The sequence below is a fragment of the Manduca sexta genome, chromosome 23 (assembly GCF_014839805.1).
Source record: "Manduca sexta isolate Smith_Timp_Sample1 chromosome 23, JHU_Msex_v1.0, whole genome shotgun sequence".
In the NCBI taxonomy this organism is placed as follows: Eukaryota; Metazoa; Arthropoda; class Insecta; order Lepidoptera; family Sphingidae; genus Manduca; species Manduca sexta.
In genome coordinates, this window is record NC_051137.1 from 5,860,457 (window position 1) to 5,872,786 (window position 12,330).

Below are 12,330 nucleotides of genomic sequence, written 5' to 3' on the forward strand. Positions count from 1 at the left end.
CAACAATAGTAACAATAAAGAATATTTGTATTATATTAATAGCTATTTATTCAAAAGCGTTAAGACTGGAGCTTTCAGTTTGGGAAAAGTAGCTATTATCATATATTCATGCATGCATGACAATATTGTTTGATTGCCGTGAAAATATTGACTATTTGTACCAAACACCTCTATATTTTTTTTTGTCTGTACAAAATGTTATGTCAAAATCAGCCAATTAGAAAGAAAACTCAAAATTGTCAAATCTGAAATCTCATTCTTTGGAACTAGGAATCAGTCGCTGGGAAACTTCGCAATTCTAGCAGTATCTTATTAAACTGATCTCAAATAACAAATTTCCAACAAAATGTTGATCAAAGTCAAGGTAAAAATATAGAGATAGCATGTTGTAATGACGTACTTACACCAATATGTATTTCTAACCTTTCTTTTGCATAGACGCTTACAGGCAAAGAAATCGAGATTGATATCGAGCCTACAGACAAAGTGGAAAGAATCAAGGAGAGAGTTGAGGAGAAAGAAGGCATACCGCCCCAACAACAGCGCCTTATATTTTCTGGAAAACAAATGTAGGTACCTTACATGCTACCACTATAAGATAGTTACTTTATGTGGAATCATATTAGAGATAGACTACAATTCATATCGAAAGATTCAAACAAGCAGACTGAGGACTCCAAATTATTAGCTTTTATTAATATTAGAAGTATTTTACACCCAGTTAAACCTGTAGTAAAGTAATGCAAACATTTGGAGAATTAAGATAATATTCAGGATCTACATTTATTTATAATTAGGTTTGAGCTTTCATCCTTTTTTAGTTTCTATGGTATGCAATTATCTATTATATAATTTATAGTGTCAACTCAATACTTACACAAAATCTGTAGAGAAATTGCCAAGTTTTCGTTTTTATTTCTGTAATACAGTCAATTATTTATTTAACTTTTCACAGCTTGAGTATTAATCAATTAGTGATGTCTTTACTCAGGCATTTAAATGGATATATTTATGTTTTAAAATAAACCATTTATGTGAAATACTAACCAACTATTGATCATAATATTCTTGTCTGTGGAATGAACATATTTAATTAACATTGCCTCATTGTTGTTCAAGGAAAAATTATGCATAATGTTTGTTACACAATTTATGTGCTCAATAAATATCTATCAGTAAATATAGGATCAAAAGAGCAAGTTCATTGAAAAGAAAAAATAGGATCCATTATAATACTTTAATTATAATTTTTTGTCTGTGATAGTTTGTCGATAATTATGGAATTCATAGGCATGTTTATGTCAAAAGTAAATAAACAAATGGACGAAGTATAGTAGATAAATGTTCATTTTATAACTTCTTATTAGTATTGAATAGTAACCTCTGCAGGGATTTTTTTTTATTTTAGAGTGTTGACAAAGATAGGTTATATTTCAGGGTTAGTGGTTAGTCATGATGGGGCCATGTTATTTCAGCCGATTATTGTAACTCGTATTTTTGGGCTGATGGTACTGTTGTTTTTTCATAAAGATTTTTTAATTTTGTATATAAATAAACATTTGCATAAATGATATTCTGATAAATGTATACTAGTAATGTTATCACAGTGTTGAGCTTCATCAAAAAAAAATCATAGAAAGAACCATACAGAGTCTGTTTCTTTGGATATTGTCAGAGATAGTACATTACAACATAAATAGCATTGGTAAAATCCAAATAAGTGACAAGAAAATTATTCAGGAAAGTGTTAAAATTAATATATATAATATATATATATATTTATATTTGAGTTTGTGGTATTTATCAGTATGTGTTATGCAGTATTATGTTTTAATGATTCTTTGTCTTTTTTTTGTAGACTCTTACACCCATATTCATAAACATTATTTATATATTTATATAAGAATGGAGCATTGCTGTGATAACAAGTCAGTTTCTCAGCTTTATTTATTTGAAAGTTTGCTGTTTGTACAGCTTTGTTTATCTGGCAGCCAACTAGATTAAAGTTGTATGTATCTCTATATTAGCCGATCACAACGGCCCTATGTCTACGCACTGCGAAGGCTGCCTTGCTGTCCGCACTGAGAAACAGACTTTTCCTTAGATAAATAATGTTTATGAATAATGGGGTTAATATTTTGAACTGTTAATATAGACTTCTATATTTTTGTTAAACATATTAATAAATACTTATTGGCATATTTATCATGTAAATGGCCTAGAGAAACATAAGCTTTTCTGTTTAGTACATTTTTGGAAAAGGGTTTTTTTACAATTAAAGAATGGCTAGAGGCTGTTTTAGAGACGGTAACTTATTGTTTTATTCAGAAAAAAATCATAGCAAACTAGACACAAATAAGACTAAATAAAAAGGTATGATTCTTTATCATGGGAAAGTGTTTTCATTTTATAAATTATTGTTTCAGGAATGATGAGAAAACAGCCCAAGACTACAAAGTGCAAGGAGGTTCAGTGCTTCATTTGGTGTTAGCGCTTCGAGGAGGACACTGATCTGGCTTGTGATATTTCTCTTGTATTTATAATGATTAACTTTATTTTTCATTACATGTATAAACAATTATAATGTAATAACATTGTTTTAATGAAACAGAAGACAAATCATTTCGTCTTTTGCAAAGGTCAGGAGATGTAACAGTTTTTTTAAATAAAACAATAAATTTTTTGAGCAAGTAATTTATTACATTTACAACATCATACATGACTATGGATGATTTTAATATCTATAACTGAGGGGGACCAGAATGTAAAGTTTGTAGAAACATATTTAGTTTGACTGCTATTTACAAAAACTTCTTAAGTATATTTAATTGGATGACTGATAGACATTTATTTTATTATATTTAGGATTTATTATAAACACGACATAAATTCTTTGCAAGTTGTAGCAGGTTTTTATTTTTATTTTTCTTACTATCTACTTACAATTTGACTGTACGGTCTCCCTTAACCAAGTCATATTACAATTTGTAAAGATAGGATCAGGAGTGAAGCAAATTTAATAATCTTATTAATAAACTATGCTTTTACTTTGTTATACTACCCAAGTAAGAGAGCAATAGCCTGTTTCGATTCTTCCTCAACTTATACTTATTACATACATTACATCATACCTATTTAATTTTGAATGGTGTTCAAAAAAATAAAACTTCTTTGGTTCATCACACAAATAACATCAATATTTAAATATTATTATATGTAATATCCTTGTATAACTGTTTGTAACATTGTCAAATTGGTGTCAATATATTTGTCAACAATTTGGCCATTTCAGTTACACTCGGAGAAATCTTACTTATATAATGTTAATTTTAAATTTTAGTTTACCACAAGCCTTTCAATTCACAATATAATAAAATTATTTACTAATTTGAGCATTATTCTACTCAATGCCTCTTGGTTGTAATAATTTGACTTCACTACAATTTAATACACAAAGCATGCACACTGCAGCACATTGTTTGAAAGATATCCTTCATATAGGAAATATAGAGAACTGACGAAACGTGTCTTGGTATATTACTTTAGGATGTTCGTATGAAATCTTTAAATAGTACTAAAACTTTATATTCTATCAAAAATGATTGTTTCAATAGACTTTGGGACGGAAACATTTTCTTCATAGATGTTCAATAAAGATTCCATGTTGCAAATATTAAAATGCTTAAAACCAACTGTGTAAAACAACGAAATACATTTTATTTGTTGATCGAACTTTGGTCATGATAAAAGTTGAGCTTCCAGCAGGCAATAAGAAGTATGTTACATTTGGCACAAATATAATACAGAACTTTGTGTGTTCAAATCTTTCCGTAGGTATAGAGCACATACCATTTATTGTGAAATTGTCAATCTAATTACCATTTTGTGTAACAAATTTTCAAAACTTTGAAAATTTTGTATAAATAGGAAATATCATTTACTTAGTATTTATAAAATTAAAAACATTCATGAATTATAGTTTATCTACGCAAGTTACACTTCGTTATAAATTTGGTAATCCATTGTTTGTGACCAGTACTTTGGCATAAGTAAAATAGATACCAAATCCACAATTTAATATTCTCATATAATATGTAAATAGGTGCTACGTATTCCCATATCCACACCTCAAAACTTATTATATTAAACATTTCCGAACCTTGGTAATAACCGACCTCATTTTGTGTACCTCAAATTAAAAAATACAAAATGATCAATTGCATCGCCCCAATTTCATCTATAACGTATTAGATATTTTTAACACATACATTTAAAACAATTTATTCCACTAATCTTATTGTGGATACTAAACTAATTACATAGAGCAGAGCAATATGAAAATTTTCACTAATTACATATAAAATTATTCTTGAAGAATATCTAATTGGAGATCCTTTCTGCATTGCAGGCGATCAGCAAGAGCTGAAAGAAAAATATGATTCAATTGACCGTGTAAATTGATAAATGACGCTGTTACGAAATCTAGCGGGCACTGCGTCGTTGCGGTGCGGACGAGGTGCTGATTCAGGTCAATGTTACTAACCACTGCGCAGTGGATGCGTGCACTCAATGCAATTGTATTGTGAATGGACGTACGAGATTCGTTCAGCCATGACTGACGAGTCTATGTGCAAATCAAAGATTATTGTTCCTTCCTGTTTCGTAACAATGCTGATTGCTGAGAATTAACAGCATTGAAGGTTATTTTGGTAAGGTAATATTGGAACAAATATAATTTTGACTCCATCGTTTGATAGTAAAGTGGGGTCTTAGGTTATGAATTGGTGAGGCTACGGGTTCGATTCATGGCTGGGCAACAAAATGAATTGTCCATTTTATTGTCTTGAGTTGCCCGGCATTTTGATCTGAGCTCGGTATGCCAGTAATCTTCTTGAAATGATGACATAGAGATTTAGGGAGATGCCTGTGCATTCGCTGCGTCTCTATCTGACTTGAATACTTGCCCTTAACTTTGTCATAAGATATACAATCTTAACAATATACCTATTCGAAAAATATTAAGAACACTTAATACAAAAATCGGTTACCTGAATCGCTCAACCGTCGGAGAGAGCCGGTGTGACCCAACCATACTTGTCATGTGTTTTGACCACGGATCGAAAAGCCTCTTCTGCTCGTCTCCGGGAGAATTCGCACGAGGGTCGTGGCGGCGACCGGGCGACGCGGCCCTGTCCTTTCACAACCGATGCTGCGAACTGCATCACAACCGCCTCCACTGTGTACGCGGACGCCCATCCGCGCGGTGTTAACAATTCCATGCATATTGCACCCCCTGATAAAAAATACATTGTGTAATAACTATGACTAAGTCTATACATATGTAAGTATGTACATCGATGGATTCCAATCGTATCGGTGCATAATTAACGATGTTTTGACGCATAACTGATTTATCACATATGTGCGTCTGTTCACCAATGATGTTCTAGAACTTTGAATAGGGTTACTGTGCTCTGTTAAAGTACCTATAATCTATGTTAAAATCAATATATAATAGATGGTAATGATTATTCAAATGTTGTTTGAATAGGTATAAAGGCTAATATCGACTTTATGAGAATCAAAACGCGCCGAATCGCATTAATTTTGTATGAGCGGTTATTTTCCTCATTCCTAATTGACTCAGTTTTATATTTAATGTGTCTATAACAGATGGATGCTATTTGATTCGACTCGGTGAACTTATTTGACATTAGGTTTAGGCATTTGTAAGTATATTTGTCTAAAGTTTACCTTCCATAACGAATCCCTTCTCTATCCGAGGTTCGATAACTCGCATAAATGGTGGTGCAAAGGGGAAGTTCTCTGGAAATACGAGATGAAGAAGTATGTTTGGAATGTGTAGTTCGCGAAGATCGTTCGCTAGATCGCTCTCTGGATCTATTTGGTGTAGTCTTACATGCCATTCGAAGAGATTGTCATTTACTAATTCGACCTGAAACAAAACACAATATTGTATTAAAACTAAATAATACTTAAAATGACCAAAGTTCAGTTTTAAATAATTATTAATTAATTATAATCGGCAGCGAGTAGGTAGATATTAATTGGCGAATTAAATAATTTTGAATTAAATGAAATAATTTGATTATAACTAGATAGACTAGGAGCGGCAAATATTTAGTTGCTAGGTATAAAGTAAAGTTACTGATTTTTTAAGTCAGTTTTAAGTTATTTTGAAATGTTACTGCATTGAATAACATGTTACACAACTCACAATGGCAAATCGTAAAAAGAATCAACAAATCCATGTAATCAGTAGGTGTGCGCTACCTAACTATACTACATAAACTGATTCATTCCGAAAACTATTGCTCCCTAGTATGTGTCAGTTCATGAGCGTAAAGAGAGCTAGATAGACCTGCAGTGCCGGATTTATATTTTATACTAGCTTCCGCCCGCAGCTTCGCCCGCGTGGATTTCGGACTTCAAAAATGGAGGAGGTGCTCAATTTGTCGGGATGTTTTTTTAATGTATGGTGGTATGCAGGTGGTCCGATTGTCCGGTCAGGGTCTGATGATGGGATCCTGGTGAAATCGAAGGAAGCATATAGCATGATTCAGTATTCACGCGTGATGGCTTATTATTAGCGTATTTCATGTATAACTTTGGTGTTTCTATACCGATGTCTATGATTCTTTTTTATAGAATATTTAATAATGTTAACTTTTTTAATTAGGGATGACTGAGAGTGTTATAAACGTAAGAGTAGACAAATATAATGAGAAAGCTTCGAACTGCTAAGCTATCGGGAGTTACACGTGTTATTGTGAGTCGACCATAAAAGATAGACATATGCTGTCGTGGGATATTTTTTACATAATTTTAAGCAGAACATTTCCGTCATACATGATTTCTGTGTAGCTTTAACCATTAAGGTTGCACACGCGACGGAAGCTTAAAAATGGAGTAATTTCTCCCGTTTTCCCAACATTTCCCTTCACTGCTCTGCTCCTATTAATTGTAGCGTGATGAAAAGTATACTATAACCAGCACAGGAGTATGACAAATAATTGTACCAAGTTTCGTTAAAATCCGTCGAGTAGTTTTTGTTTCTATAACGGTTATACAGACAGACAGACAGATAGACAGACAGACAGACAGACAGACAGACAGACAAAAATTTTACTAATTGCATTTTTGGCATCAGTATCGATCCCTAATCACCCCCTAATAGTTATTTTGGAAATATATTTCATGTACAGAATTGACCTCTCTACAGATTTATTATAAGTATATACATAGATATAGATATATAGATGAGTGTAGGCCACTTTATTTCCTCCTACTTTATTTCTTTATGTATGTATGTTTCTAAAATACTTAATAATTTTCCATTTGTTTGTCTTATGGAAGGCACTAAAGTTAAATAAACGAATGATTTATTAAATCGAGTGAGCGTTCTCTGCAATCTACCGCGCCTAAGAGGCTGCCGCCCATAGGCCGTGTCCTATACGGCCTATTTACAAATCCAGAGCTGGATAAATGGATACCGCAGTGGCATAGCTATGGTAAAATAGTAAATAGGTAATGATAATGATGAGTAATATTAAAGTATAATACCGTGAATACTGGATCCGGTCTGCTTTCCTGCAACCTTTTGATTTCTTTAAGTTCTTTCATGAGTCTGCGCGTGCGCACGGCTGCAGCACGCTCGCGCACCTCATGAGCGCCTGGAGTTTTCTTCTTTACCAGTGTTGAAGATGCCGGACTAGCAGGAAGACTAGCTGCTGCTTCCGCTGGACTAACTCCATCTCTGTAATCAACAAATGAAATTTCTCGTAACATTCACTTACGTAATTGTTATGAAATTCATTCCCATTAAGAGAAACCACGTACATTTAATTATGTTGTTTTTATACGTAGGTTTATTAATAGTTTTTCCGTGTTGGCCCTATTACTATAGCGATAAGTTATAATCATCATTTATAGAGAAACAAAGACTTAATAATATTTATTTCACATTGCCGTTTATTTATCACATCTATATTTTACTGTTTTGTTCATTCCTTTTTTCTACATAATGTGTCTATTTATATAATATTAAATATAATAATTATTTATTAAAAATGATGTAATATGATTTTATGCCTCTTCTATATTTAATTTTTTCATGTTCGTTATAATTAATTTATGTTAACTCATTTTCAACACGTGAATGTTTACGTACTTATTTAATTTTAATTGAGAAGGTATAGGAACATTTCTACACCTAAAAATATAACAAAATTCTGTAGGCACATATATATATACCTAACTGTGAAATGGAATCAGACTACAAGATGGTAAAATAACAAAAGGAGAATCTGGGACACATGTGTTGTAAATATCTCGGTCTACTTTTTTGTGAGTTTTATTATAAACGTAACACTGTTAGGAATATTCGAGTAAGTAATATTATACTTTATAATATTTCATTAACACTAAAAAAACTTACTTAATATTTAAAAATATCTATCCAGAGCTCTCCATAAGTACTAATCATCAGTGAATGAAATTAGAGTTCAAAATTAAATCCAAAAGCTTTGCTTGTATCTGTCACTTGGTAGGTAGGTATAAGTATGTATGTATAACTATTGTTTTATTTACAAAGCTTTTGTTAGTTAACAGTAGCGTCAGTACATTATTATTAAAACAAATAATTTATTTGTTATACAAGCTCCTTAATCACGCACAAGCTTAACACGTCGTGAATACTTGAATAGCGATTAAGGGCCTTTTGTACTTCGTAACGCGTTCATCTTATTACGTTGAAAAGATCGAGAATAATGCAAATTTAATTCATTGAATAGAGATAATATATGAAGCGCGTCGTTGCGGCAGGTACGGTTGGAACGATTTCGGACGTGTTTGGAATGCAGTCGGTCTGCAATTCACGGCGAATAGTTGTCTCATATTTCAATGCGCATAATGCCTCTTTTGCGGCGTCAGTTGATCAGGCCTATCTACTTCTGTATAGATCAACGGGTGACCTATTCATGGCTTGAATTGAACTAACTGAAATTTTCGTATGCCTTATTCGCCTTCTTTTTGCCTTCTCAAAAAATAAGCTTAATGCATGGTAGTTGTTTTCGCGGTCAAGTATATTTCAAGATTCTCTTGCTTTATGTATAGAATACAGTTTTGAATTAAGTAGAAATGCGAAAAACTACAAAATAGTTTGGAATCTTTGAATATGTTATACTGTTTGGCTATATCAGATATTTTTTTTTAGGTAGATTCTTATTACTCTTTAGCAATATATGTATACCTATATGGCTGTTGTGATCTACATTAAAACCACGAGAATGAAAGCGTGCCTCATTAGGGTCATTAATCCACGTGTGAAACGACGTTGTAAATAATTGCAACCTTGGATTGGATGGTATCCAACAAGTCAGGACGGGTTTAACGTGCCGCTGATCGGTCGTTGACTTCCAGGAGATTTATGTAAAGTTGGTTTCTACCTACTTACACACACACTGTTACGTAAATCATGTATGCCGATAACCGAACTCGCCGGTCTTATGTGCTAAATATAGTTTAGCATTCAGCGCGTATATTCTTCTAATTGACATAATTATTTCCGTTTAATTAATGTAAACATTCGGTAGAGTCACTAGCGTTATAGTCATTTACACTTCTTTCCCTGGTAGAAAATATTCGCTATTATATTACTAGTGCCGGCAATAATTAATTTTGTTTCTATGAATTTTCTAAATGTTTATAACTTTAATACAAATTAACTAAGGGGCTAGGACTGGTATGGTTTCTATTTAAAAAATTATATCTTCCCAATATAATGTATGGATTAAATTTATAGCCTATACAATACATTTACGTAAAATAATAAAAAATCTTAATTAAAAAATTATGACGTCAACGTATTTCGTACGTAAATATTAAAAAATACATGCGTCACTTGAGTTATTATTTATTCAGAATCAAGTTATTCGTGTTACGAGTCACGACATCTGTATTTAACAGTTCAGTGAGATATGACTGTCCATGAGTTGTGAAAGTTTGAGTGTTTAATTTCATCGGTGTTAGGACGTATTTGGACAAATATTTGCACGACCTGATTTATCAATGTTTATGGCAATTCTACTCAGAATCTTGTTTATGTAATTCTTTGTGTGTAATTGTATTTGTATTTTTTGCATAGTTGTCATTATAATTTATTCTGGTATAAACTATTGGGATAAAAAGTATGTTTTCATCCAGGGCATGGTCTACTCGTGTGCCAAATTTCATCCAAATCCGTTCAGCATTACCTGCGTTTCCTTCTAAAAACATTCAAACATCTGAACGTCACGACATGCAAACATTTCCACAAACTTTTTCATTTATAATCATTATCATCATTGGCCAGTTACATCTATTTAAATGATTTATACAGCGTCAACTATTGGAGGTTGTTTTGAGATATTTCATCCAAAATGAGAATCGCAAATCCGGCCACATTCATATTAGTGAGAATAAGAGGTAAGATAACATATGTACATAAAAAGTCTTTAATCTGATTACATACGTCCAAATTACTATCGTTATTAAGTATAGATCTAGGATACGCTACGGTATTATGTGGGAACTAAGTATTTTAAAATTTTCTGCAAATATTTAATCACGTTGTTCAACTAAGTATTGCTTGACTTACGCGTAAGCTTGGGGTAGGCAACACAAGTAAGGGTTCCGCGGAATAAGAGCGAAATACAATTCGATTGGGGAAAGACGACCACAACGGGTATTTGCTACAACCTGACTTTCCTGGGCCGATACAAAATCTTACAGTGAGTAATTATAAAAAAGGTAGATATTGCAAATAAATATAATTAATACGATGGAACGCGGGGCGCGAGCCCTGACATCTTGATTCATTTTTAACTTATCTTGTAATTAACTCAGTCTCTAAAAGTACAATAAATAACTATTATTATCCCTTATTTGTTAAGTAAATCCATAAGTGTGTTCTTTTGATACCAACAACAATTATATAAAAACAAACTTCTTTTGTTTCTTCCCTATTGTTCTTTATACTTAACGATTGCAAACTGGTAAAGTCTTTTACGGGCAATAATACGTCAGTGAAGCAGAACCAGTGTAGAGCAAAGAGCAAGTCTCTGACCGGTACATGTGTGTATTTATGTTGCGCTTACAATAGAGCCTATGGGCTTCTGTAAATAAACAATGTCTTTGTGTCTTTCATGCAGTTTGCTAAATGACGTAGGGTCAGATTTGCACTTCCTCGAAACGTAACGTTATATTCTATTGTTGCATTGTAAAACGAACTATATTTACGTCGCCGGAATGATGTAAGCTAATTAATTCGTTTTTAAAAATAATTTACATACTTACACACTTTTTGTGTTGAAAAACGTCATTTTCTAAGTATTTTTCATTATTTTGTGTATTCTTTATTATGATATAAATATTAAATGTAAGTACATAATAAACAAAAGTAAACAGTTCCGACAAACTTGTCGCGAAGAGACCTTTAAAAATTCACCGTACAAGTGCATGTTGCCAAGTTTATGTGGCATTGGTTGTTATATTTGTTTTAACATTCGGGCGCCACGCAACTGTATGAGGAGGTATGGCTACCTACCCGTTCGTAATGACCTTAACAAAATAAAAACGATAATACGTGCGTGCTATAAAATCAGTTCTTACCTTGATATTAATTCGAATCATTCATGGATTCATAAAGTAGGTACTTACATTTGTGTTTTAGTGGTAAGCGTGCGTATTAACAGTACACTATAATTCAATTGCGTTTCCGCTTCAGTTATTCTTTTGTTTTCTATTTAACTTATTGTTAAGTAATTTTATTGTAATAAAATACTTAGTAGCAGTAATGCGGTCATGTATGTGGCTATCGATTTCTAAGAACTGCATCGTATCAGTGACGTTTACTACAATGACAAATCGTGTCCACAAAAAGAAACTTATTATGTCATTATTGTGACAATACGCAGTTCAGCATTCAGTGAGCGCTTACTGTAGCGACGGCATTGACGTTGATATCCCATCCTCTCCCAGTGACCGTCCTGAGCCGAGGTTCGTAACCCGTGAATGGGTTGCCCTCAGCATGGTCGCTTAATTTACAAAGGTTGCGAGCAGCCAAAGTGCCACTCACCCAAAGGTCCCGTGTGTTTGTATAAGCCGGCCCTTGCCAGGCTAACAAACGTAATTTCAAGTTAAAGAAAAGCAGCGACGTGGATATATTATCGTCGCTGGCTTACTGTTTTCATCATCGACTGCGATTCAGGACTGACGCATCCGTTATTACTGTCACAAGTTTCGATGATATTACCATTACGAAAGAAAATT

General features: G+C 32.9%; 2 protein-coding genes across 3 annotated transcripts in view; one reads left to right on the forward strand and one right to left on the reverse strand.

The window, feature by feature from the left end:
* Window positions 1-136: 136 nt before the first annotated feature.
* Window positions 137-2,692, forward strand: LOC115455479 (NEDD8). The gene is made up of 3 exons (XM_037441928.1): window positions 137-364; window positions 439-569; window positions 2,427-2,692. Exons 1-3 carry the CDS (start codon window positions 347-349, stop codon window positions 2,509-2,511), a joined length of 234 nt encoding a protein of 77 aa, XP_037297825.1. The 5' UTR covers window positions 137-346; the 3' UTR covers window positions 2,512-2,692.
* LOC115450530 (ubiquitin-conjugating enzyme E2Q-like protein CG4502) overlaps window positions 2,679-12,330 on the reverse strand; it is a 28,686-nt gene continuing 19,034 nt past the window's right edge. For both annotated transcript variants that reach the window (XM_030178581.2, XM_030178582.2), the window contains exons 3-6: window positions 7,585-7,777; window positions 5,755-5,956; window positions 5,049-5,293; window positions 2,679-4,422 (exon numbers count right to left, since the gene is read on the reverse strand). In XM_030178581.2, the coding sequence (XP_030034441.1) occupies window positions 5,058-5,293; window positions 5,755-5,956; window positions 7,585-7,777 (631 nt within the window). In that variant the 3' untranslated portion in view covers window positions 2,679-4,422; window positions 5,049-5,057. The remainder of the gene's footprint in view (window positions 4,423-5,048; window positions 5,294-5,754; window positions 5,957-7,584; window positions 7,778-12,330) is intronic.